This window comes from Thamnophis elegans, chromosome 14 (assembly GCF_009769535.1).
Source record: "Thamnophis elegans isolate rThaEle1 chromosome 14, rThaEle1.pri, whole genome shotgun sequence".
In the NCBI taxonomy this organism is placed as follows: domain Eukaryota; kingdom Metazoa; phylum Chordata; class Lepidosauria; order Squamata; family Colubridae; genus Thamnophis; species Thamnophis elegans.
Window position 1 is genome coordinate 22,561,215 of NC_045554.1, and position 27,034 is coordinate 22,588,248.

The following is a 27,034-nucleotide window of genomic DNA, read 5'->3' on the forward strand; positions in this document are numbered from 1 at the left end:
GCTTTCCCAACCTTAATTCCATCAGAGATTTCTGAAGGCGGAAGACTGTAAGGCCGAGTTAATCATTCGAAAGACCTGGGTCTTACATGCTGCTACTGCAGCGTCCTTCTTTAATAGGATTTCCTTGGTCTGGCTCAGGCAGTTGCAGGGTAGACTTGCCCCTGATGACATGCGTCTTAACCAAGATGTTACCAAATTGATGGCAGCCCTGGAGTTCTCTGCAGATGCCACTCTTAATGCGGAAAAAATTGCATCCCGGGCTGTTGTGTCCAATGTTGCGACCCGGCGCTTGCTATGGCTTCGCCATTGGCAGGCTGATGTTAAATCCAAGTGGCGCCTTGCTTCCACAAAGGTGGGGCCTTGTTCGGATCCGTTCTCGACCCAATTCTCATTGAGACTAGGGATAAGTGCAAGGTCCTCCCTTCCACTAGTGGGCGCGCCAACAGGAGACAACAGCCTTACAATAGGCGCCAGCCCTTTCGCGCCGGTGATTCTGGATTCACTACCACCCCTTATGTTCCCCACTATAACAGGGCCTTTACCCAGCCGCAGAACTGCGGTCAGGATCGCATAGGGGCCAGGGATAGGGGCCGCCAGCAGAACCAGGCACAATCCCAGGCCAGAAGGCCATTTCATGGGGCCAGCAACCAGTCCTTTCAAAGGTACCGGTGACTCACAAGGGGAGGAACCCATGGACGGGCGTCTCCTGGCCTTCTCATCAGTGGGTAGAGACCACGTCCGACGCCTGGGCCCTTCAGGTCGTGAGGCTGGGTCTCACTCTAGAATTTCTCTCCATTCCCCCGAGGCGGTTCATCAAGTGCCTTGTACCCAGGTTTTCGGTGAAAACGCGTCTCATGGACACCATAAATACAACACCTTATCTCCATCAACACCATAGAGCAGGTTCCAAAGGGTTAGGAGGGCTAGGCTTTTATTCAATCTTATTCCTAGTGCCCAAGAACTCAGGGGGGATGGCGGGCCATCCTAGATTTGAAAAGGCTCAATCTGTACATCAAGTATCAAAGGTTCAAGACGCAATCCCTCAAAAGCATCTTAGCATCCATCCGCCAGGGCAGCATGATGACATCAGTCGACATCAAGGAGGCATACCTCCACGGCGACAGAGCATCCAACACCTAGCGAATTAGGTATTATCTCTTACCACTGGCAACGCTTTCCCAACTACTTGGGAAAATGATTTCCTGTATAAACATTGTTCCCTGGGCCAGGTTCCATGCATGTCCACTTCAATGGTTCCTGCTTCCCTTCCAGAGGGCACACATCAGCCATTCCCAGATCAAGGTTTGGCTCCCGCCCAAGCCTCACAGGTCCCTCCGGTGGTGGACATCCTCCAAACTTCTCAAAGGGTGTCCATTCAAGGAACCGGACCGCATCCAAGTTACGACGGATGCCAGTCTCTTCGGGTGGGGGGCCCATGCCCTGGACTGAATCACACAGGGCTGCTGGTCGAATCAAGAGCTGAGAAACAGCATCAATTGGCTGGAGCTCCGGGCCATCCGGCTAGCCCTCCAAGAGTTCCGGGGCATAATGTCACACAACCACGTCAACCGCCAAGGGGGCACCCACTCCAGGGCCCTGATGTTGGAGGCGGAGAGACTACATCACTGGGCAGAGAACAACTGTCAATTCGGGCAGAACACATCTCGGGCGTTTCCAACACACAGGCAGACTGGCTGAGCAGAGCCACCGTGGATCAAGCGGAGTGACAACTCCACCCTGACCTATTCCAGGACCTCTCTCGCCGGTTCGGCCAACCCAAGGTAGACCTGTTTGCACAGCCTCACAACTACCGCGATTTTACACCAGGTACGAGACTCCCAGGGCGGAGAGGGTGGATGCTCTATGCAGCCCATGGCCGGACGGCCTTCTCTATGCTTTCCCACCTCTCCCGATCCTCCTGACAGAGCAGGTCAAAAGATCCTGACAGAGCAGGTGGAAGTTCTGTTGGTGGCTCCGATGTGGTCCCGACGTCCCTGGTACGAAGACCTCATGCACCTGTCAGTCTCATATCAAGGCTTCGGTGCCCCAAGTCTTGGACTTTTTGCAAACGGGACTTGACAAGGGTTTAGCACCCAGCACACTTTGCCGACAGGTCGCAGCCTTAGCCACGGTGATTGGGGGCGGCCAGGGCCGTTCATTGTCTCAATACTCAAGGGTCAGATCCTTCCTGAAGGGTGCAGCTAATCTCAGACCCCAGACCATGCACTGTTACCCTACCTGGGACTTGACCTTGGTCCTCAGGGCTCTCACAACCTCTCCATTCGAGCCCATTCATTCCATCAGCCTCCGGTTACTGACACTTAAGACGCTGTTCTTGGTAGCTATCACATCGGCCAAGAGGGTGTCTGAGCTAGCGGCACTCTCTGTTCATGCGGACCTCTGCATATTCCATCCCTACAGAGTCGTCCTTAGCTTGGATCCGGCCTTCCTCCCAAAGATCAACACGTTGTTCCACAGAGCTCAGGAGCTCATTCTCCCGGACTTCTGCCCCGCCCTTCCCATCTGCAGGAACGCCAGTGGCATCACCTGGATGTCCGCAGAACTCTTCAGTGGTATGTGAAACGCACTGCATCGTTCAGAAGGTCAGAGGCGTTTTTGTTTCCTTTCAGCCATCATCCATGGGGCAGAAGGTGTCTTCCCATACCATCGGCCGATGGTTAAAGGCATGCATCGCTCTTGCTTATGACAGTCATTCCTGACCTGTCCCCAGGCGCATTACTTCTCATTCTACCAGTGCGGCTACCACAGCGGCCTGGGCTACACAAGCCTCAGTGGAAGAGATTTTCAGGGCAGCTACCTGGTCGTCGCCATCACCATTCATTAGACACTACAAGGTTGACGTGTATGCCTCAGCTGAGGCCTCCTTTGGGCGGCGAGTGTTGCAATGGGTGCTTCCTTCTACAGAGGACCCTGACCAGCCTAGCTCCCGCCCTGGAACTTAATTGCTTTGGCATGTCCCATGCTTGGATTCCCCAAGCAGCGCACAGGAGAACAACCGTTGACTTACCTGAACGGTCCTTCTATGTGCGCTGCGAGGGGAATCCAAACCTGCCCGCAGCTGCGACTGACCAGGGCTATCTCAGGACTCTGACTCAATGACTGACCTTATTCTACTTACTGACTTGACTTACTCTGAATATTACTATTGACTTTCTGTTCTTGGCTACGGCCATAAGTGACATTGATACACATCTTTCAATGGCTTACTTCGTACAAACCTCCTCTGACCCATCCAGTCAGAGGAGGCGTGGTCAACATTTACATAACCCAGTCTCTAGGCTAATGGACAAAGTTAACCCATGCTTGGATTCCCCTCGCAGCGCACGTAGAAGGACCGTTCAGTAAGTCAACGGTCATTCTACAGATCAGGGCAATAGAACCCGTACCCCAGGGTCAGGAGAGGCAGGGATTCTACTCCATCTTCTTCCTAGTACCCCAAAACTCAGGTGGATGGAGGGCCATATTGGATCTAAAATGTCTGAATCAGCATCTGGCCTACAAGAAATTCAAAATGCAGTCCCTCCACTCGATCCTGGAGTGCATAAGGCGGGGAGATCTACTCACGTCAATGGATCTGAAGGAGGCCTACCTGCATGTTCCGATCCACGGGGCTCACAGACGGTTCCTGAGGTTTTTCTACGATGGGAGGCACTACCAGTACAGGGCCCTTCCCTTCGGCCTCTCATCCGCACCCAGGACAGTCATAAAGATCCTTGCTGTGGTGGCAGGCCATCTCAGGAACCATCCAATCTGTCTGGAGTGCTATCTGGACGAGATCATCATACACTCCAGCAGCCGAAGTCAAGCCAGGCAGGACGTTCAGCTGACCATACTCACATTGCAACAACACGGCTTCTCTGTGAACATGGATAAGAGCCATTTGGAGCTGACCACGCGCATTCAACACCTAGGCGCGGTCATAGACTCAGTCACTTGTCAGGTCTTCCTCTCTCCAGACCGACTGCAGAACCCCAGGCGCAAGATAGCAGTGTCGGAGATCCAGATCTATCCCGATCATCATGCTATCACAACTTCTCGGTATCATGATCTCCTGTCTGAAGGTGGTTCCCTGGGCACGACTCCATGCCAGGGAACTACAGTGGTTCCTCCTGCCGATGCAGAGGGCCAAAACCAGCAATTCCTCAAGGAAGATGAGTCTCTCCCCCCCCCCCCCCAAGGTCCTCCGGTCCCTCTCTTGGTGGAGGACGACAGCGGTCGAGAAGGGGTGTCTCTTCAAAGAAACCGAAAGGATCGTGGTAACCACAGACACTAGTCTGGTCGGCTGGGGGGGGGGGGGTCACTGTCAGGGCCAGCTCACTCAAGGTCTGTGGAACCAGGGGGAAGATGCCCAGAGCATAAACTGGCTGGAGCTGAGGGCCGCTCGCCACACCTTACAACAGTTCTCGCACCTGGTTGTGGGTCAACATGTTCTATTGCTGACAGACAACGTGGCCACCAAGGTCCACATAAACAGGCAGGGCAGGACTCACTCCAAGAAGCTCATGACGGAGGCGGAGGCGCTGGGTAAGTGGGCAGAACGCCACCTGGCGTCCATAAAAGCGGACCACATCTCCGGGACCAGCAATCAGGAGGCAGATTGGCTAAGCAGACAACAGATCGACCACACCGAATGGCAGCTGCATCCGGACCTGTTCCAGCAGATCATGAGGGGGTTCGGCAAACCGCAAGTAGACCTCTTTGCCACACCAATACACATCTGCCACGATTCTTCTCCCAATACCGTTCACCATTGGCGGAGAGGACGGATACGCTGAGATGCAAGTGGCCCCCCAGGACTTTTGTACGCATTCCCCCCTCTGCCACTCATTCCGCAGGTTGTGATCAAGATACTGGCAGAGGAAGCGGAAGTCCTCCTGGTCGTGTCCCATTGGCCCAGGAGGTCCTGGTATGTGGACCTAGTAGGTGTCTCTGTACAGAGACCATGGAGAATTCCTCAAGTCCAGATCTCCCTCTGCCAGGGAGCCATCAGCCACCCGGATCCCCAGTGGTTGCAGTTAGCCGTCTGGCACTTGAGAGGGAACTCCTGAGGAAACAAAGACTCTCAGACAAGGTCATTTGTACTATCCAGGTGTCCAGGAGACCATCCACCACCAGAATATATGATGCCACCTGGGCTGCTTTTTCAGCCTGGTGCCAGAGAACAGGTGTAAGGGACGTCTCAGCCTCTGTTCCAGAGTTGCTGGATTTTTTGCAGGAGGGGTTGGACAAGGGGTTAGCTCCCAACACCCTCCGCCATCAGGTTGCGGCCTTGTCCACGGTCCTCGGCAAGGGGTCCTCCCGCCCCTTGAGCCAACATCCGCAGGTCAAGAGCTTCCTGAAGGGAGCCTCTAATGTCAGCCCCTGACCGGTCCACCGTTACCCGTCTTGGGACTTACCTCTGGTTCTTCGGGCCTTGACGGAGGCGCCATTCGAACCTCTCCGTCAAGCAAGTCTTCACCATCTGACTCTGAAGACAGCGTTTCAATCAAGTCTGCTCGGAGGGTTCTGAACTGGCGGCCTTGTCTGTCAGGGCGGACCTTTGCATCATTCATACTGACAGAGTTATTCTGAGGTTGGATCCCACATTTGTTCTGATGGGGCCATGGCATGCTGTCAGGAGGTCATCAAGTGTATCCTAGTCAGAATATAAAGGGCAGATATACATATGTGTTGTTGTTTGCATGTCACCACAATTGCAAAGAACAGAAGCAACCAAATAGCCCCATTTATTCAGAGGGGCTCTGAATCCTACCCATGCACAGTCTATTCAATGATTTCCATACTTCCCAGCTTTTGCCAGACCCAGGTGCCAGCTCCTCTGTTGGTTCCATCCAGTGTTGGTTCTTTGTAGCTTTCCATAGGTCCACTTCACTTTCAAATTCTTCAAAGTTTTCCATCAGCCTAAAAAGCTTTTCCTGGATTTTAATCTCTGACGAGCTGAACCTAGCAGTTCAAAAGCATGCAAATGCATGCAGCAGGAAAGTTATTGCATTCCATATTTCATGCTGACCACTTGATGACAGAAGTATCTCACACAATGCAGGCTCCCTCGGCTGAGAAATGGAGATGAACACAGCATGACTAGACAGGGTTAACCTTTAAACCTTCTTAAACCAACTATAATGTTGAAGGGAGAAAACCAGAATTCCACTCTAAAAAGTGGAAATGAGCCAAAAACACAGTATACTTTTTGCTTGGTGGCATTAATTCTATGTGATTTTCTGTGTCAGTCGCCACTTAATATATTGATCATAGAAAATGCCCACAAAGCTTTTGTTCAGCCCTTACATAGATTTGTCCTCATCAGTCGAAAAAAGCTGTCCCAAATCCATATGCATTCAAATGAGAGGATATCAATTTTTATTGGAGTAAATAAGTATATTGGGCATCTTCTGCTTAGAAAATGGGGCAAGAGTGGAAAATCTGTGATTCTGCTAAGCTACACCCCACCCACCCCACCCCCAATCACTCCATTCCTTTGGCATTTAAGATTGCAGTCCGATGGCAAACCACTACTCGGCTTTGGATAGAATTGTGCTGCTTCCGTTTTAATATGTAGTAGTGTCAATTCTATTTTATGTTCCCCAATGCCATTTTTAACACCAGGGTGCTGATTTTCTCTTCATTCTCACCTTATAGGTTTTCAGACCCCCAAATCCATGGACCATGGCAATCATGAATGTTCTTGCAGAACTTCATCAGGAGCATGACTTAAAGGTAAATTGTGTTTAAGTTACTTATAGTTTTCAGCTGTCTCTTGTTTAGAACATGAATTTGCTTCAAGGTTTGAGCTCAACTGCTGAATGTTATTAAATTTGATCAAAATATTAGACCAAGAGTATTTTCCTGAGGCAATTGTTAGCAGTTGTAATTCAGTTACTTTTATTTTATGTTCCTAGCACAATTTAATTTTCTATGTAATCTTACCTTGAAAGAAATAATTATTTTGCAGAGCATGCCATGATTTGGAATGGTGTATGGACATAATTGTGAAAAATGACTGTATAGCTTAAAATCATTACATTATTAAATCTGAAATTATTAAATATTGTACAGCTGAATCTGAAGTTTGAAATTGAAGTGCTCTGCAAAAACCTGGCCCTTGACATCAATGATCTAAAACCTGGTAGTCTCCTAAAAGACAAGGACCGGTTGAAAAACCTGGATGAACAGTTATCTGCTCCAAAGAAGGATATAAAACAAGTAGAAGAATTACCACCTATTACTACTACCAGTAAGTATCAGAATAATTCTTGTCTGCACTATACTAATATAATTTGTATTTCCCAGAGTGATGAGTAAAACAAGGTTGTTCTCAGATTTATTCTTTGTTAACAATTGTCACCAATCTTATGTACCAGCTTCATATGAACTCAAAATACTTAAAAACAAAAAGAAAAGTCTGCTGCTATGTCTTCTTTTCTTGGTTGCTTGGTGATGAGTTTTAAGCACTATAAACATTGGTGAAGAACAGGTCTATCAAGGGCTGTTGGTCTCGAAGATTTAGTATTACCTTCAACATGGGGAGAGTGTAGAACCAAATACTAGTTGCAGGGAACAATGGCAGATCCTAACCTCCTCTTTGTGAGTGCCACAGTTACCCAACTGACCTCTATAAAAAGTAAGATGCTGGATACAATGTCTTGGCCTGATCCATGGGGGCATTAGAGAACAGTCCTTTGGAAGAGAGGATGTGGTTGTTATAGGGGTTTGGTAGATTGAAGATGGAAATAATGCCTCCATGGGGCATTATGAGGTTCATGAAGTTGGTGGAAGTGGACAGGAGGGAGGATGCTCATGGCAATGATACCTAGAGGAATTTATGGTTGGAGACATAGGAAGAAAGATCAAATTTGATGCCAGTCCACTCTTGGGGCCCCAAACCTCATTTCTGAAGTAAGATCTGATAGTCTTCTGTTACAGCTTCTAGTCTTGAATACCATGCATTATTGAGGCTTGGGTAAGTATAGAGGCAGAGTTCCTCATCCTGAGTTGTGCTTTAGACCAACCAGAGCTTTAGGCAGAGAACATAGGGCGGTGATCTCCGAAGGTCTGCAGAGTGCTAGAGACATTTTTCTGTGATAAACAGAACTGGACCCAGTACTTCAAGCAGGATAGAATGGAACTGCATTTCTTTTGACATGGTTGGGAACTGTGTTTCTGTGGATGCAACCAAAAATTGCTTTTGCCGTTTGTTTGTTTATTACTGGATTTATATGCTGTGCATCTCACCTATTGTTTTTAGCTTGTATTCCATTTGTAATCAACTGTTATTCCAAACTCTGAATCATAAGCTTTTACATAATTCCTTCAGTCTGTAACACAAGCATTAGAGGAGTTAAAGAAGGTGCACTAGTTATAAAACCCAGTTCTCTTTGATGCTGACAGGATTACTTTCATGGTAATCTACCAGATATATTCAGATGCATTTCTCTTAGTGGACATCTGAAAAAAACCTTATGCTGCATATTAGTTCTGAAAAACAGACCCACATTTTTTCCTATATCATTAGGATCCTCTTTTCCCAGTTGTGCTTTAAATTGTCCCCCTCCCCTGATGAGGAGAGGAGATACCCCTATATATGAAGATAGAAAACCTGGTTCTGCTTGATACACCTCCTAGAAGACCTTCTCACATGTTCAAATAGGAAGGATAAGTGCAGGGAGTCTGTTCCATGTATTACAGGCAACTGTGTGCACTTATTTAAGTACCCAGTGACACCTGCTTGTCTTTCAAGAAGCATCTCTGGTGGTGGTTATGAAGCACACATTGTTTATTGATGTTGGGACAATTAGCATTGGCAATGACAATGGATGGGTATCCATTGTCATTGTCATTGCCAGTGCCAACATAGCTTTTATTTGGACTTCTACTCAATATATTGGGTATTCTAAATAATTATAATTTTTTAATATTTACTAATGCAATTGTAAAATTGAGCAGAGCTATGTTTTCTATTACACTTACTTGACTTTTCTGTTATTATAATGAAGCATTTTATTTCTAGTAATAGCAATAGCACTTAGACTTATATACTGCTTCACAGTGCTTTCCAGCCCTCTCTAAGCGGTTTACAGAGTCAGCAGAAGTATCCTGCAGTACTGCATTCTAACTACTGTGTCACCACGGCTCCTAATACATCAACTATGTTACTGAATGCATGTTTAATTTAAAAAATCTGGGGGAAAATTCTTATGCTCTTGAATTTTTTAGCTACTTCCACAACTTCTGCTACCAGCACCACATGCACAGCTACTGTTCCTCCACAGCCACAATACAGTTACCATGATATCAACGTATACTCCCTAGGAGGGCTAGCTCCACACATTGCTCTGAACCCAACTGTAAGTATCAGCTTTCCTGTGGGCTGGGATGGGTGTTACTTGTGTGTATTGGTGTTAAAGCTAGACAAGATGGATTGTAACGGCTGTTCTCTTTTCAGATTCCCTTGTTCCAAGCCCATCCACAGTTAAAGCAGTGTGTGCGCCAAGCCATCGAGCGTGCAGTTCAAGAACTGGTTCATCCAGTAGTGGATCGCTCAATTAAAATTGCCATGACTACTTGTGAACAGATAGTGAGGAAGGATTTTGCACTGGACTCAGAAGAGTCACGCATGCGTGTGGCAGCACATCACATGATGAGGAACCTGACAGCTGGCATGGCCATGATTACCTGCAGGGAGCCCTTGTTGATGAGCATTGCAACCAACCTAAAGAACAGCTTTGCCACTGCATTGCGGGTAAGTGTATTGTTCACAAGAAAGGCTGTCTGGAACAAAGGGAGTTGAAAGTATTTTTAGGATGCAGTTTTGGCATTATATTTTAGCATTTTTAGGATGTACTTGAACGTTCAGGTCAATAGTTCTTACATAAAGATTGCCATTGATACTTTCAAGGGTATTTCAAAGAATGAGATTGGCCACCAAGAAACACCACGTGATTTGTTTCATCCTATCTTAGACTCATTAGATGTAAATAGCCAGACATGTAAGCCACAGAATAGTATCTGTCTACCTATGTCTGACAGATCCCAATTAGATAAAGTGCACAGGATATAAACTTGCATAAAAATAAGAGAAAATCCCACCACCACAAAAGATGGTGTGAAGGTTGCATAAAGCCTATACATGAGTAAGACCTAATGTAAAATTCCTATTCCTCTGCTCTGAGGGCTTAAGGGAAAATGGACTGTATGTACCAGTCTGATAAGATTGCATGTCTGATGAAGGCATATTTAAGTGAAATTCTTTAAAACGGCAGTGATTCCAGGAAGCTTTTAAAATTAACTACAATTTAAAATTCAAATAGCATGCAGAATTTAGATTAACTATGATTTATTGAAACATACCTCTTTTAGAGTATATTGAATTGGTTAGAAACAAATCATAATTAAGATTAAACGTAGTATCCTGCATTTGAACAAGAGGGTGACAGCAATTAATCACAAATGTATTTTGTATTAAAATAATTTCTGAAGAAAATCAATCTCAACAATTAATACTTACTTACATCTGATGAAATTTATTGCAAATTGGAAAATCCTGAAATAATTTTATGCTGGGCATGTTATAATTAAATCATAATTTAATATATTGTTGGCATACAATTTAATTTTCCTACGAAGTCTGTAATACAGGATTTCTTAGAGTATGTGACCAGCTCAGATTAAGAAATGCAGAACATGTAGCCATTGTATATAAATTCATGTGTTTTCATCTGAAAACTTGGTATGGCTGTTTAATAGATGAAATTCGGCATGCAGGCAACTTTTCTTTAAAAGGAATATGGCAGCAGTATGCACATCCTACCATTTCAGGAAAGGATCATTCTGTTTGTCCTTTGAGGTCCATTGCTCTGGCAGCTCTGCTAGTTTCTGAAAGAAAATCCTCCAGTTTGGGAGCAGTTTGTGATAGCGCATAGAAACCGCTTTGGTCGCATTGACTGATGATCTCTGGAGAGCTAGGGATGGAGGCCATGCTTCCATCCTAGTTCTCCTGGACCTCTCAGCGGCTTTCGATACCATCGACCATGGTATCCTTCTGCGACGACTGCGGGAGATAGGGGTGGGCGGCACTGTCTTGCAGTGGTTCTCCTCCTATCTCTCGGACAGGTCGCAGTCGGTGTTGGTGGGGGGGCAGAGATCGTCCCTGAGGCCCCTAACTTATGGGGTGCCTCAGGGGTCGGTCTTATCCCCCCTACTATTTAACATTTACATGAAACCGCTGGGCGAGATCATCCGAAGGCATGGGATAAAATACCACCAATATGCGGACGATACACAGTTGTATCTGTCCGCCCCGTGCCAACTCAATGAAGCGGTGGACGTGATGAACCGGGGTCTGGAAGCCGTTAAAGACTGGATGAGAGCAAACAAGCTGATACTCAACCCAGACAAGACCGAGTGGCTGTTGTGTTTCCCTCCCAAAAATTTGACCAACATACCATCACTCAGGCTGGGGGGACAAAATTTACACCCCTCAGAAAGGGCCCGCAACTTGGGAGTCCTCCTGGATTCACAGCTAACTTTTGACCACCATCTCTCAGCTGTGACCAGGGGGGCATTTGCCCAGGTTCGCCTGGTGCGCCAGTTGCGGCCCTACCTGAATCGGGAGGCCCTCACAACAGTCACTCGAGCCCTTGTGATCTCCAGGCTGGAATACTGTAATGTGCTCTACATGGGGCTGCCCTTGAAGAGCATCCAAAGACTTCAGCTAGTCCAGAATGCGGCCGCGCGAGTGATCGTGGGCGCACCACGGTTCGCCCACATAACACCGATCCTCCGTGAGCTGCACTGGCTACCTGTTGATCTCCGGGTGCACTTCAAGGTCCTACTCACCACCTATAAAGCGCTCCATGGTAGTGGATCTGGCTATTTGAGAGACCGCCTTCTGCCAATCACCTCCCTGCGTCCCATCAGATCGCATAGAGTTGGCCTCCTCCGTATTCCATCCGCCAGTCAGTGCCGACTGGCGACTACTCGGAGGAGAGCCTTCTCTGTTGCGGCTCCGACACTATGGAACAATCTCCCCGTGGAGATTCGTACCCTCACCACCGTCCAGGCCTTCCGCACAGCCCTCAAGAACTGGCTAGCCCGTCAGGCCTGGGGATAATCTTATTTTTGCCCCTCCCGAATGTTGAGTGAATGTTGAGTTTTACTGTCTAATTTAGAGCCTATGTAAAATTTGATAGATTTGAGCAAAATTAGAAGTAATAACTGAGAAAAATGTCCATTTGCAAATAGGATTTCCTAATTGCCAGAGAAAATAGATGGAGTGTGTCATTGAACTCAATCAGTTCTTACAGATTTAATTTTTGATTCTCTATAACCAATGAGGGAAGAGATCTCTATCATAGAAAACACTCTGTGCTCTTAAGAGTAAGCTCCACTGAACTCTATCACATTGAACCCTTAACTTAAAAAGAAAATATAATTGGTTAAACAGACTTGTTCATGTTAAGCCATATAAAGTGAAGTCTGTAAGATGGGCACCGTCCACTTCTAATGTCTGAGTTTTTAACAGGCAGCTTCACCACAGCAGAGGGAGATGATGGAGCAGGCTGCAGCCCAGTTGGCTCAAGATAACTGTGAGTTGGCCTGCTGCTTCATTCAGAAAACAGCGGTGGAAAAAGCAGGTCCTGAAATGGATAAGAGGCTGGCAACTGTAAGTATCTGGTTGGTTTATGGCTCTGGCAATCTTATGTAGTCCTCCTGTCATTCACCTCTTTCTTTTTTCTTTAATAGGAATTTGAGCTCCGAAAACATGCCCGGCAAGAGGGCCGCAGGTACTGTGATCCTGTAGTTTTGACTTACCAGGCTGAGCGGATGCCAGAACAGATCAGACTGAAGGTGAGAAATTAGTCCTGCAAAGCATCTTGAAGTCTTCTACCTGTGAACAAGAAATTAGTGGGTGTCAAATGAAATTGCTCACCTACATACTGTGTTTCCCCGAAAATAAGGATCTTATTTTCTTTTGATCCCCGAAATAAGTGCTTGGCCTAATTTTTGGGGAGGTCACCTCACAGCTGCCGTTGTGTTGCAATATTTTTGGAGAGGGCTTATTTTCAGGGGAGGGCTTATTTTAGCCCATGTGCTCAAAAGCATGATTGGGCTTATCCAGGGAGGGCTTATTTTCAGGGAAACGGTATATTTTGGACATGATATTGTATTGTACATTACTTTTGTACGTTTTCAGTATCACATGTATTTTTGGCTACCTGTATATCAAAAAGTAGTGAATGCTTTTCAGTTAAATTTGTCTTTTAGAAATCAGGTAGAATTTCATTTCAAGACAATTCAAGAAGAAACCATTACAGCTTTGAAACTGCTCCAGCGAGCAATAGTACTATATCCCCAAGCTAACAGGAGAGTAGGAAGCTAAGGATAAATTGTTCCTTAAGTGGCCATGCTACTTTCAGCCACAGTAGCCCAGGATAATGAAGTCTTGTCTTCTCTTGACTATGACTATGAATTCTGACCACATTGTACGTTTCCTACATTAGGTTAAGAGTACCAGGCTACCTCCTTAGGACATTTGGATTACCTAAGGAAAGTGGATTCATAGATATGCAAATATAAAGTAGTACAATGTTCTTGAGTAGCATGAAGCATCTTCTCATATATTTACCACGTCAGATATTTAATTTGAACTTCTCGGAGGATCCAGTTTCAAATGGCTTCAGCCCTGTCATCAAAGCTCAATTTTACCACAGCATGTTGACACCAGAAGAGATCAGTAGAAGATCTGAGTTGATTACATTTCTCCATCACATTTCTCGCCATTGTTTGCAGGACTAAAAAAAATGTGTGAAACAGCAATCTGTCTTCATGGCGGTGCATTTACTGTTGTTGCCTCCCTGGCCTGCCCCTTGTGCAGCAGAGTGAAATTTAGTGCGCTTCACAATGGGGGAGACAGGGTCCCCTCCTCCTCCTGGAGCCCATTACAATGCAGAGCCATAATGCGACCCTGCTTCAGTGTGGGCTCACTCTTGCCTTCTGGTTGTTTTTTCTGCAGAGCCGTCTTTGTTAGGATGCCCTGTCTCCCCACCAGCCAGCTGAGCTCTCAGCAGGCCAGCTGAGCTCTCAGCAGGCCAGCTGAGCTCTCAGCAGACCAGCTGAGCATAGGCACGCTGCTCCTGGCCTTGTTGGCCTTCAGACGTCAGATCCCCAACACCTAGCACCAGTTCAGGGATTCTTCCCCCCCCCCCCCCCCGCCCCCGGGTGGAGAGAGGGAGGGAGAGAAAGAGAGAAACAGAGAGAGGCAGGGAAAGGGAAAGGGAGAGGCAGGAAAAAAGGGAGAGGAAGAAGAGAGAACCAGACAAAGATGGAAAGAGGGAGGAAAAGAGAGTGGGGGAAAGGGAGGGAGGGAGAGAGAGAAGAGGAGGGAAAGAAAGTGGAGAGAGAAAGGGGTAGAGGGGGAAAGAGGGAGGGAGAGCAGGGAAGAGGAAGGGAAAGAGAAACAGGCAGAAGGAAAGAGAAGGGGAGGGAAAGAAAGGGAGAAAGAGGGAAAGAGAAACAGGCAGAGAGAGAGGGAGGGAAAGAAATGATATTACAGAGGTTTTTCAGTTTTTTATTGTTACTAAACGTAATATTTCAAAAACAGAAAAAAATGAAGGCATAAAAGTGCATTTATCATGTTTTTCTTAGAACAATTGCTGAACTCTGCCTTGTTTATCATTAAATTAGGTAGTAAAACCTCAGTATTCAGGTTTAATTGCAGTGTTGGCACTTTGCGATAAATAAGTGGTAGTTTGGGCACTCGGTCTCTAAAAGGTCACTATCGCAGTTATTTTCCCAGCCAGTTGGTTAGAACCGCCACCACTCCCTTTTGATTCCAAGGTCTCTTGACGGATTTTTGCAACCGGGCGTTATTTCCTGACCATCCAGGCTAGCCCTTCCGCCGCTAATTGTCTCGTTTGGGCACTGGGAGATCGGTAGGCTGTTCTTGAGCTTCCCTCACAATTTAAAGAGCGCAGCTTGTGATTCCGGCGTTTGGAAGATTGGTCCACCATCTTCAAGCCATTTCAGACTGTGTGGGTGTCTTTCAGTGCTGGGGAGCTGGTACACCGCTCTCACGGCCTTTTTGTTTCCATTTTGAATTTTGCGGTTGTTTTCTTGGAGCCAGAAGAGCTGTTATGTTACTCAGATGCCATTTTGGTTTGCAAAACCAGTCACAAGTTCAGCAGTATTGGAGGAGGTAGCGTCGCTGAGTTCTCATGACTCTTTCATCGGATCAGATCAGTGCAGACTTTCTTATCGGAAATTCAGACTTTATTCTTTATTTCTGTGAACTTCCTGGTTGCGCCTATATTATTGAACCTCTAGCCTAGTGGAGCCATCGCAGTGAGTGTGCGGCTTTTGAAACCGCAGGCCCAATTTGGTCCTGTTGCAGGGAGCCTCTTCCAGGTTTCTAGTGCTGTCCTGAGTATCCCACATGCTACACATTTCCACCAGCGCGGTTAGAGCGGAGGCTTCTCCCAGGAGTCTACCGCCTACAGCGGCATCGACTGCCAGGGCAGACAGGCCTACTACTAGGGGCACAACCAGCAGATCCAGGACCAAATCCAGATCTGCTGCTGCTCAGAATGATGCCAAACGTAGGCAGCAGGCATTGGAGAAACAATTCTCCAAAGCCACAAGAGGAGCAGAGGCCAACAGGCCCCCTCCAGCATTACCATTGGAGTCCTTGCCCTCTCTTTCGATCCAGGTGCCTCCTCCAGCCCTAGAAGCGACTTGAGATTGATAATATCAATATTCAGGGCCTTCAACAGAGGATGTAGGTTTGGGCCCTGCTTCCCCTCCGTGCCTATCTGCATTGGGTCTTGGCCCTGAGTCAGTGGCCAGATACCCCACACCTGAGGCCATGTTCACTCCCATGGCAGCAGGGCTCCATTCGGAGGACAGTCAGCTTATGAGTCTTCCCAGGAAAATCAGGAACCTGATTTCTGTAGCCATATCACAGGAAGTAGATTCTGAGCTACAGCGTAGGGCAAGGCCTTCCCTAGGTCAGTTTAGGTCACTTTCAGCTCCCCTACGGGATCCTTCTTCATTGCCATCACTGCGTAGCAAGGCTTCACTTGCAAAAGAGGATTTGGGAGAACAGGAATTATCAGAAGGTGAAGGCCTGACTCCTGACAGGCCCACGTTTTCAGAGCTTTTCAGGCCCACTTTATTCAAATTTCTTGTTATTCAAGGCCAGAACTACGGCCAATACAGGTACTCCAGTTAAGCCCTCGTTGGGATTGGATCCTATGGAGCGGCTGTTCTCTGAGCCAGTCCTAGAGCAGGAGGCCATACCTTTCCCAAAACTGTTCCTGGATGTTACGAGATAGAGTGGTCCCAACCCGCGGCCATTCCTCCCCCTAATAATAATGACCAGAGATTATATGGGCCAGGTCTCGATCTGGAGCGGCTCCTCCAGATTCCATCTGTAGATACTCCAGTGACTGCTCTGGCCTCCTCTGCCATGGTGTCCTTGGATGTATCAGAAGGGTTGAAGACGGAAGATTGCAAAGCAGAGTTGACTCTCCACAAGATGAATCAGGCGGCTGCCTGGGCAATCTGTGCGGCAACTCCTGCATCCTTGTTCAACAGAACTTCCCTCGTCTGGCTTAAGCAGCTGAGGATATGCGTCTACATCAAGAGGTAAACAAATTAGTAGCAGCTGTTGAGTTCTCTTCTGATGCAACTCTTAATGCAGCGAAGTTTGTGTTGAGGGCCATGGCATCCAATGTCACTTCCCGACGCCTCCTGTGGCTATGACACTAGCAAGCGGACATGTGCTCCAAATGGCGCCTCGCTGCTGCACCTTTTAAAGGGGGCAAGCTACTCAGGGAGGCTCTGAATCCCATTCTAGTTGAGAATAGGAACAAACACAATGTGCTTTCTTTCATGCATGGGCGTGCCAACCGCAGAGTACAGTTGTATTTTCGGCAGCAGCCCTTTTGGGCAGAGTCGGGGTTTACTGGACCCCAGCATCATAGGTCCTATTACCAGGGTCCTGATCGGCCTCAGGATAGATCAAGATTCAGAGATTGAGGTAGACAGCAACAGCAGCCACCTCAGATGAGGCGGTCATTTTGAGGGTCTTGTAACCGGCCCTTTCGTAGATACAAGTGACTCCTACTCTGGTTAACACATTTCATCAGCCAATGGGAACTGACCACCATGGACACATGGATACTGGAGACGGTACGGCTAGGCCTCACTTTAGAGTTCCTGTCCACCCCCCCCCCCCCGAGATGGTTCATCAGATGCCCGTTTCACGGTTTCAGGTCAAGAAGGGCTTCATGGACATTGAGATCTATTGGACATTCTCGCCATCGAGCTGGTTCCATCAGGACAGGAAGGTCAGAGGCTTTACTCTATCCTTTTTCTGGTTCCCAAGAACTCGGGGTGGAGTGGGGATAGAGAGCCATCCTAGATCTCAAGCAGCTCAATGTTCACTTGCTGTACAAACGCTTCAAGATGCAGTCCCTACACTCCATCCTGGGCCGCATCAATCAGGGAGATCTACTGACGTCCGTGGACATCAAGGAAGCCTACCTTCATGTGCCCACCCGGCTCTCCCACAGAAGGTTCCTGAGATTTTATTTCACAGGGCACCACTATCAAACCAGGGCCCTGCCATTCGGCCTGTCATTGGCCCCCAGGATCTTCACCAAACTGCTGGCAGCCATGGCAGCCCATCTCAGGTTGCTGCCCATAAGTCTCCAATGTTATTTCGACAACAACTTGATACAGTTGTTGTCACCACAGCAGGCACATGTAGATCTGTGCACTATGATCATTGCAAAGCCAAGGGTTTTTTGAGAATATGGGAAAAAATCACCTGCTGCTGTCCACCAAGCTACTGTATTTGAGAACAGTGATAGACACCGCATGCTGTGAGGTCTACCTCTCCCAGGAACAGTGTTCCAGCATCCACGCCCAGTTGAATCAGCTTCTCATCCAGAGGTCAGTACATTTGGCAGTCCATTCCAAACTCCTAGGGAAATTGATATCCTGCATAGATATAAGGTTACACGCATGACACCTGCAGTGGTTCTTGCTTCGGTATCAACAGAGGGGCAGCAGCAGTTTCAACCTCAGGGTTCGGGTGCCACCCAAGGTGATCAGATTTCTAAGTTGGTGGAGTTCTTCCTTTCTGCAGAAAGGATGCCTATTCAAGGAGCCGGACTGCATCACAACATCCGATGCCAGTCTATTCTAACACTTCTAACATCGTGCATCAAGGATTACATCAGGGCAATTAGGACGGCAAAAAGATCTTATATTGCCACCTTGATTGCCTCCGCTGAGTCGCACCCAGCCGCCCTGTTTAGGATAACCCGTTCCCTCCTAAATAGGAGGGATACGGGGGATCCCCTGCAGGGTAGGGCTGAAGATTGCGTCCAGTTCTTAGCGGACAAAGTTGCTCGGTTTCGGTCGGAGTTGGACTCAGATTCTGCAGATACAGCCGAGGCACAAGGGGATAATCTGGTAGACCATCGCTGGGTTGAGTTTCAGGATGTTGCCCCTGGGGACGTGGACAAGGCCATGAGAGCTGTGAGTGCCTCCAAATGTGTACTGGACCCGTGCCCCTCCCGGCTGGTTGTCAACAGCAGGGAGGTGACACAGGGCTGGATCCAGGCGGTTGTTGCCGCCTCCCTTTGGGAGGGGGTCTTTCCCCCCGCACTTAAAGCAGCGGTGGTGAGACCCCTCCTGAAGAAACCATCTTTGGATCCAGCCGTTCTTAACAATTACTGTCCAGTCTCCAACCTCCCCTTTGTGGGGAAAGTTGTTGAGAAGGTGGTAGCCTTTCAGCTCCAGCGGGCCTTGGAGGAAGCTAGCTATCTTGACCCATTCCAGTCTGGCTTCAGGCCTGGCTACAGCACAGAAACCGCTTTGGTCGCATTGACCAATGACCTCTGGAGAGCCAGGGACGGAGGCTTCACCTCCATCCTGGTTCTCCTTGACCTCTCAGCGGCTTTCGATACCATCGACCATGGTATCCTTCTGCAACGACTGCGAGAGATGGGGGTGGGAGGCACTGTTTTGCAGTGGTTCTCCTCTTACCTCTCAGACAGGTCGCAGTCGGTGTTAGTCGGAGGGCAGAGATCGACCCCTAGGCCCCTAACATATGGGGTGCCGCAGGGTTCGGTCTTGTCTCCCCTACTTTTCAACATCTACATGAAACCGCTGGGCGAGATCATTCGGCACGGGATAAAATACCACCAGTATGCGGACGATACCCAGCTGTATCTGTCCGCCCCGTGCCAACTCAATGAAGCGGTGGACGTGATGAGCCAGGGACTTGAAGCTGTTAGGGACTGGATGAGGGCTAACAAACTTGTGCTCAACCCAGATAAGACCGAGTGGCTGTTGTGTTTCCCTCCCGCCAATTTGGCAAGTATTCCAAATTGGAATACTTGCCAAAAAATTTGAAATTTGACCCCCCCTCAGGCTGGGGGGTCAAACATTACACCCCTCAGACAGGGTCCGCAACTTGGGAGTCCTCCTGGACCCACAGCTGACTTTCGAACACCATTTGTCAGCTGTGACCAGGGGGGCATTTGCCCAGGTTCGCCTGGTGCACCAGTTGCGCCCCTACCTGAACCGGGAGGCTCTCACAACAGTCACTCGTGCCCTTGTGACCTCTAGGCTGGAGTACTGCAACATGCTCTACATGGGGCTGCCCTTGAGGAGTATTCGGCGACTTCAGCTAGTCCAGAATGCAGCCGCGCGAGCGATTGTGGGTGCACCTCGCTTCACCCACGTAACACCTATCCTCCGCGAGCTGCACTGGCTACCTGTCGATCTCTGGATACGCTTCAAGGTGCTACTTGCCACCCATAAAGCCCTCCATGGTAGTGGATCTGGGTACTTGAGAGACCGCCTCCTGCCAATTACCTCCACACGACCTATTAGATCTCATCGATTAGGCCTCCTCCGAGTTCCATCCGCTGGTCAATGCCGACTGGCAACCACGCGGAGGAGAGCCTTCTCGGTGGTAGCTCCGACCCAATGGAACGATCTCCCCGTGGAGATTCGTACCCTCACCACCCTCCAGACCTTCCGCACAGCCCTCAGAAACTGGCTATCCCGTCAGGCCTGGGGCTAAAGATTGTAACCCGCCCGAATGGTATGAATGTTGTGTTTTAATTATGTATTGTCTTATATGTAAAAAGTCTGTTTTCCCCCCTTTCCTTTGGATTGTGAGCCGCCCTGAGTCCCCCCAGGGAAAAGGGCGGCATATAAATAAACCTTCTAATCTAATCTAATCTAATCTATTCGGATGGAGCGCCCAGACTCGGGTGGCTCAGGGATGCTGGAGTTCACAAGACCTAGTGAACAATATCAATATCATGATTGGAGCTCCAGGCCACCCATCTCATCCTCCTATGCTTCTGGGAGTTGGTCATGGGACGGCACATTCTGATCCTCACTGACGTTATGGCCATGAAAGCCCATATCAGTTGTCTGGGGGCCACCCACTCCAGGTCTCTCATGCTACAGGAATGTGCGACTTTGAGCAGAGTCGCACATTCTATTGCTTGGGGCAGAACACATCTCCAGGATCGTGAATGTACAGGCGGATTGGTTGAGCAGGGCCATGGTGGACCACGTGGAATGGCAGCTTCATCCTGCTCTGTTTCAGGAGCTGTCCCGCAGATTCGGTCAACCGACTGTGTACCTGTTCACTCATCCGACCAATGCTCATCTCCCGAGGTTTTTCACCAGGTTCCTGGTGCTGGGGGCAGAAGAGGTTAATGCTCTTTGTAGCCTTTGGCCCCAGGGGCTACTGTACACTTTTCCGCCTCTCCCGCTCATTCCGAGAGTAATTTGCAACGTGTTTGTGGAGAGAACGGAGGTGCTGCTCATTGCTCTCCATTGGCCCCAACGCCTTTGGTATGCCGACCTGGTCAACCTCTCAAATGCTAGACCTGGAGGATTCCAGACGACAAGATGTCCCTCAGCCAGGGGGCCCTACTCCATCCGGAGCCCCAGTGGCTTCAATTGGCTGGGGATATCTTGACATGAGAGAATTTATCCAGGAGAGTCATCCTGACAATTCAGGCGGCCAGACGACTTTCCACCAACGTATATATAATGCCACCTGGACTGCCTTCTGCAGCTGGTGCCGTTTGGTGCGTATAATTCCCATGACTACTTCAATTCCACAGGTTTTTGAATTTTTACAGGATGGACTTGACAGGGGGCTGTCTCTCAACACTCTTCTTAGACAGTTGGCCATGCTATCAACGGTATTTCCGGATGGTGATGGTCATACTCTGGTTCATCACTATAGGGTGCGTACCTTCCTGAAAGGAGCTTCAAAAATCAGGTACATCACTACCCCACTTGGAACTTGTCCATCGTGCTCCAGGCCCTGACCTCCACTCCGTTCGGGCAGTTATGGACCATCAACCTCGGATTTCTGACTATCAAAGTTGTTTTCCTTGTGGCCATTACCTTGGCCAGGAGGGTCTCAGAGCTAGTCTGCCAAGATAGAGTGGCCCTATGACTACACCTTTCTTTTTTGACAAAGGTTAATTCGTGGTTTCATAGGGCCCAGGAGGCTGTCCTCCCAGGCTTCTGCCCACGTCCTAAGCATCCTCTCGAGAGAAAGTGGCAACATCTCGACGTAAGGAGGGCCCTATGTAGGTACGTCAAATGAACGGCATCTTTCAGGAGGACTGAATCCTTATTTGTGGTTTTTCAACCTGCATCTATGAGTCAGAAAGTGACTCCTACCACTTTGGGTTGGTGGTTAAAGGCCTCTATAGCCAAGGCCTACGAGATCCAGGCCAGACCATTGCCTCACTGTATTATGGCCCACTCCACCTGGAGTACTGCCAGAACCGCAGCTTGGGCATTGCATGTTTCCGTTGAAGAAATATGCAGGATGTGGTCATCTCCATCGCATTCATCATGTGTTACAAACGGGATATTTTTGCCTCGGCGTCCTTTGAGAAACAGGTGTTGCAGGTGGTTCATTCAGATTCCAGGACCCTGGACCGGTCTGCACCCCTCCCTTAGGACACTATGCGTGGTCATATCCCATGCTTGGATTTTCTAAGCAGCGCACAGGAGTTGGCACTGTTGGCTTACCTGAACAGTCATTCTAAGTGCGCTGCAGGAGAATCCAACCCCGCTCTGATGACCGACTCGGTCCAGGGTCACTTCAAGAATGGCAGTCAGGATGTTCCAGGACAACAGGACTCACCACATTTGATTTCATTTCTCAAACCAGCCACGCCTTCATTGAAAAAACTGAGTTCTGCCAAGTAGAGGAGACGTGGTCAAGTTTTCTTCCAATTCAGTCTGGACAAGCAGACAAAATAAAACCCATGCTTGGATTCTCCTGCAGTGCACATAGAACAGTCTTTTCATATTGTAGTACATAGATGCCAGTTGAGGGTTGTCAAGGTTCTAAATAGCATCCAAAAGTAAATCAGAGTCCAAGGCAAAGGATTCCTCAAAGCTTCAATTTATTAAGGGAGCCATGTTGGCAAATCTGGGATAACCCGAATCTGAAAGCTTCCAGGTTTTCCCACCCAGTTGAAAGTTCAAGATCCTGCCCCCACACCTACAAATCCGTCACATGGTCCAATCTTCCATTGCCATGCTGGCAGCTTTCACCCATCCAGTTCCGGCCAGGTGCAGAGACAAAGGATGACCTTGGCTTTCTAGAAAGAATTTTGTTATGGCTACATATCAACCAACTCCATATAATTCCCCCCTCCCATTTTTCCACAATAAAAAATGAATAGTAGAATAATAGAAAGTGTGGCAGGCTTAAAGTCCAAAAAAAGAAAAGATGGCTTGCAGGCCTGACACTATCTGTATGGTTGTTTGATGGCTTCTGGGGCTTCTGAATTTGGGGGCTTGCAGGAATTTCAGGCTCCAGACTTCTTAGTGAACCTCATCTCACCATCTCTGAAGCAGTCTGCACACAGATATTTGGACTATCACTTTTGTATTACATTTTCCAACAGCTGTGAAAATATGGCTGTTCAGAGGAGCATGGGGAGGCTGCCCAAATGGTGGCAATTTATGGCCTTGTTGCCTGTATAATCACTTTTATACTTTAATTTTATGCTATTATTTGCAAGACATTCAGAGAGGGTCTCACTTTTTCTTGTTGGAAACCAGCATCTTTCCCCATAGATTTAATTCTGGGTAGTTTCTTTTTATCTCTGACATCCAAGGACACACTAAAAGCTCTGTTATCAGGGTCAGTAGAAGTAATAAGAACTTGTGTGGAACAGATATCCTTCTCATCCAGCCATTTTGTCTTCTCAGTTGTTTTAAATGATGTACTGATTGATTTTAGATAATGTTTTTCTTATTGCTTTTTCTTGTTTTAATTACTTTAAATTTATTTATTTAAATTAATTAAAGAGCCACACATCCCACAACAGTTTGTTATTGATTATACTTGTTAACTATTCCAAGCACCATATATTCTTTAGGCACCACCTGACTGACTCCAAACCAGTCTTGTGACTCTTGGCAGTCAAAATATTTTAAAAAACAGAATAAAAAATAGAGAAATATCAGCCTGACAGAATTTATGTTCTGTTTCCACACTTGCAGAAGTCCCATCCTGGCCTTGCTTTGCCCTGCGTCTGACTTCTGCTGTGAGCAGTTGCCTGCGGGCAGTTCTAGCATGTTCTGGGCTGCTGCTGTTTACGATATCTGAAAGTGTCAATTTCGACTTCAGGATAATTTCTGAGGTCCAATCTCCTCCCACAGATTTTCATGTCATTTCCAAAGCTAGCAGAGAGTGGAGAGCTTAGGGATAGCAATATAGCTGAGATGCCCTTCTGAACTTAGCAGCTCTGATGATTATGGCTTCCTCAATGCCAAGATGTAAACCCTGAGATTTGAAGAGATGAAAACTTTTCATTTCCAGTCTTGGTGTCTTCATTTTCTTTCTTCTCCTATGGAGACAGTTGGCCAAGGTGGATTTGACCCCAACACTCAGCGGGCTCTATTTCTCCAACCCTGGCCCTGGCTCCAAAGCTGCTTCTGTGACTCTCTGGTCATTAAAATCTGCTCAGCTGAAAGCTTTTCCCTCTTCATGATGGAGAAGGAAATTTTTGATATCAGCATACTGTTAGAAAGTAAGTTATTTGTCTGTACCACAGTGTCCATTCAAACATGGGCCTTATAGATTCAATAACTTTTCCTTTAGACACCATGATTCATCAAAGCAGAATCTGTTATTCTCTGCCTTGTTCCAAATAGGACCTAACTTTTTAAAAAATATATATTCAGGTTCTTCCTGGAGCAATAAAGAGACACTTGATAATATGTATGATAATAAATAATGATAAAATGTTTATCATAAGTGTAATAAGTACAAATGAAGACACCATACGGAACAATACATTAAATATTCATTATGCACCTATAAAACAGATAGTCAGCAGTTAACATATAAATAGAGAACCAAAACCAGAGGAGATACTTCATATTCCAAATACTCTTTGGAATAATTCTGTTTTTAATAGCTTGCAGAAAACCAACCAGGTGGAATCCCTTTCTTGCCTGCTCTTCTGCTAGTTGCCTAAGACCTGGAAATTGTCATCAGGCAGATTGAGCTTGGTGAGTGATGTGTACTGTATACATGTAATACAGAGCTAGATTTCTAGCAATAATACAAACTGCAGGCCTCTACTGATGCTGTGTATCTTTTGCTTTCTCTTCCTCTGTGGACTTGTTGAAGAAGTTGATTGTAAAGAAGTTGTGTTTGAAAGTTGGTGTATTTTTTGCTTTTAACCCCCATGAAGCAAAAGTTGTGCATATCTATTGGAGTATTCTTTCAACTGCTGTGGGGGCTGGGAGTGTAGCTCTCCTGCCATTGCTGAAATGAAAGTCCCAGCAGCCTCTTCACCTTCTGCATTCCCTTGTGCGGCTGGGAAGTTGTTATTCACTATATCATTTGTCATAGTAGAATCATGCTGAAAGCAACTGCTCAGTTCTATAGTATTTGTGTGAAAGTAGCATTAAATATACCTGAAAATAGCAGGAAAACGTCTAAACTAGAAAGATCTGCTCTTAAAGTGATAAATTTTAGTTGAATATCTTTATCAGTAGATTCTTCAGTAACTGTAGTCTCCTTTCCTGAAGTAATTGCAAGCAAGAGTAATTAAGAAATCCACTCTCAAATATAGGAGTTTGAATCTTGATGTGAATACAGCTGTGGAAATATTTTACTGACATTCATTATTTGTTTTTTAAGGTTGGTGGTGTGGACCCAAAGCAGCTAGCTGTATATGAAGAATTTGCACGGAATGTTCCTGGTTTCCTGCCAACAAATGATTCAAGTCAACCAACAGGAATCCTGGCCCAGCCTATGAAGGTAGCTGTCCACTCGAGTCAGAAAAGGCCGTTCAAGGTCTTATCCAGTGGCTTCTGAAGAATAGTGCTATTCTTCAAAAGTCACATACTACAGTAGAGGGAAATATAAAAATCATGTATGATCTATTAAAGCAAGGCCTTCAAACTTGGCAACTTTAAGACTTGTGGACTTCAGTTCCACAAGTCTTAGTTGAAGCCCACAAGTTTGAAAGTTGCCAAGTTTGGGGACCCCTGTATTAAATGCTTAATGTTTATCCATTTCATAGAATCACTGAATGTAAGAGTTGGAAGGGGCTTTGAAGATCAGCAGTGTCCATTTGAACAACAATATTTTTGAAGACACTGATAGATACTGCTCCTGATGCAAACTAATCCAAAGGCATTTTTTTTAAAGCAAGCATTTAAAATGATCGTTCCTCAGTGATCTGACTGCATCTTTGGTTCATCCCAATATAGCAAGCCTGGGCAACTGATGACGTGGCACAGATCTATGATAAATGCATGGCAGAGCTGGAGCAGCACCTGCAGTCTGTTCCCCACACTTTGGCCATGAATCCCCAGACCCAAGCTCTGCGGAGCCTTTTGGAGGCTGTCGTTGTGGCTCGTAATTCTCGAGATGCTATTGCAGCCCTTGGATTGCTACAGAAGGTATGTGCATAAACTGCAGGTTAAACATGGTCACTTTTTGGGGGAGAGAATAGTTGCTGAGTCTCCATAAACATAGTGGAGTGCAAGCACCTCTAAAAAGATGATAAGGATATGTCCCTACAAAGTCCCTATCTGAAGAATCAGGGAAGACTGAGCTTCCTACCTGTTCTTAAGAAGAACTCCCATTGGAGGATTTCCTAGCAAGAAAGCTGGAAAACTAGCTGCCTTTGGTTGTGCTTGGTCAAATTTCCATGGTGGCTACAGTTACAAGCAGAGAGGATGGTCTTAATACAGGACCTGGGAATTATTGGTTGGCTCCCCTATAATTAACATTTCCTCACTTTTTTTCCTTATTAGTTGTGTCTTTTATAGGGTTTTTTGTAATAGTAATGATTACTGTTTTACTATTTATTAATTTAAACATTTTAGCCTTGTTATACGATACCCAGAGTTTGTGAAATGGATGACTAGATAAGATGAGAGGTAGATCGGTAGAGTCTTCATTGGTGGACTTTTCTTTCCAGTGAGCCGCTTACCAGTCAGACTGAAGTTACTTAATCAGCCTATTTATTTATTACATTTTACTTGTTTACATACAACCTTAGATTCCGGCACATCATCTGCTGGTGCTACTACTAGTAATATTAACTTGTCTGCCATCTCACTTAAGCGTTACCCTCAAGTGTATAAAATGTTGAAAAGAATTCAAACCCAGCCTCTTTGGTGAAGCCAGTTGCTTTCCTCAATAAATGCAAACATTGTCCATTTTTGAAATTATCTACTATCTGCTTATAAATTGCTTGATTCTCCTGTGCGCTGCTTGGAGAATCCAAGCATGGGTTAACTTTTGCCCCTTTGCCTTCAGACTGAGTTAGAAAAGTCTTGGCCACACCTCCTCTGGCTGGAAGAGTGCAGTTTTTTAACTCAGTCCAGCCTAAATAATTAAGCTCTAGCTATATTATTTAGGTTTTAATTTTTTTACTAGGTTTAGGTTTTAATTTGAGGTATTATATTTTTA

The 27,034-nt window shown here is 46.8% G+C and overlaps 1 protein-coding gene across 1 annotated transcript in view; it reads left to right on the plus strand.

Moving 5' to 3' along the window:
* CNOT1 (CCR4-NOT transcription complex subunit 1) overlaps positions 1-27,034 on the plus strand; it is a 138,214-nt gene that overhangs the window by 81,285 nt on the left and 29,895 nt on the right. The window contains 8 exon segments of the mRNA XM_032230846.1: positions 6,661-6,738; positions 7,078-7,255; positions 9,235-9,365; positions 9,464-9,760; positions 12,542-12,682; positions 12,763-12,867; positions 25,250-25,369; positions 25,825-26,016. Of these exon segments, the coding sequence (XP_032086737.1) occupies positions 6,661-6,738; positions 7,078-7,255; positions 9,235-9,365; positions 9,464-9,760; positions 12,542-12,682; positions 12,763-12,867; positions 25,250-25,369; positions 25,825-26,016 (1,242 nt within the window).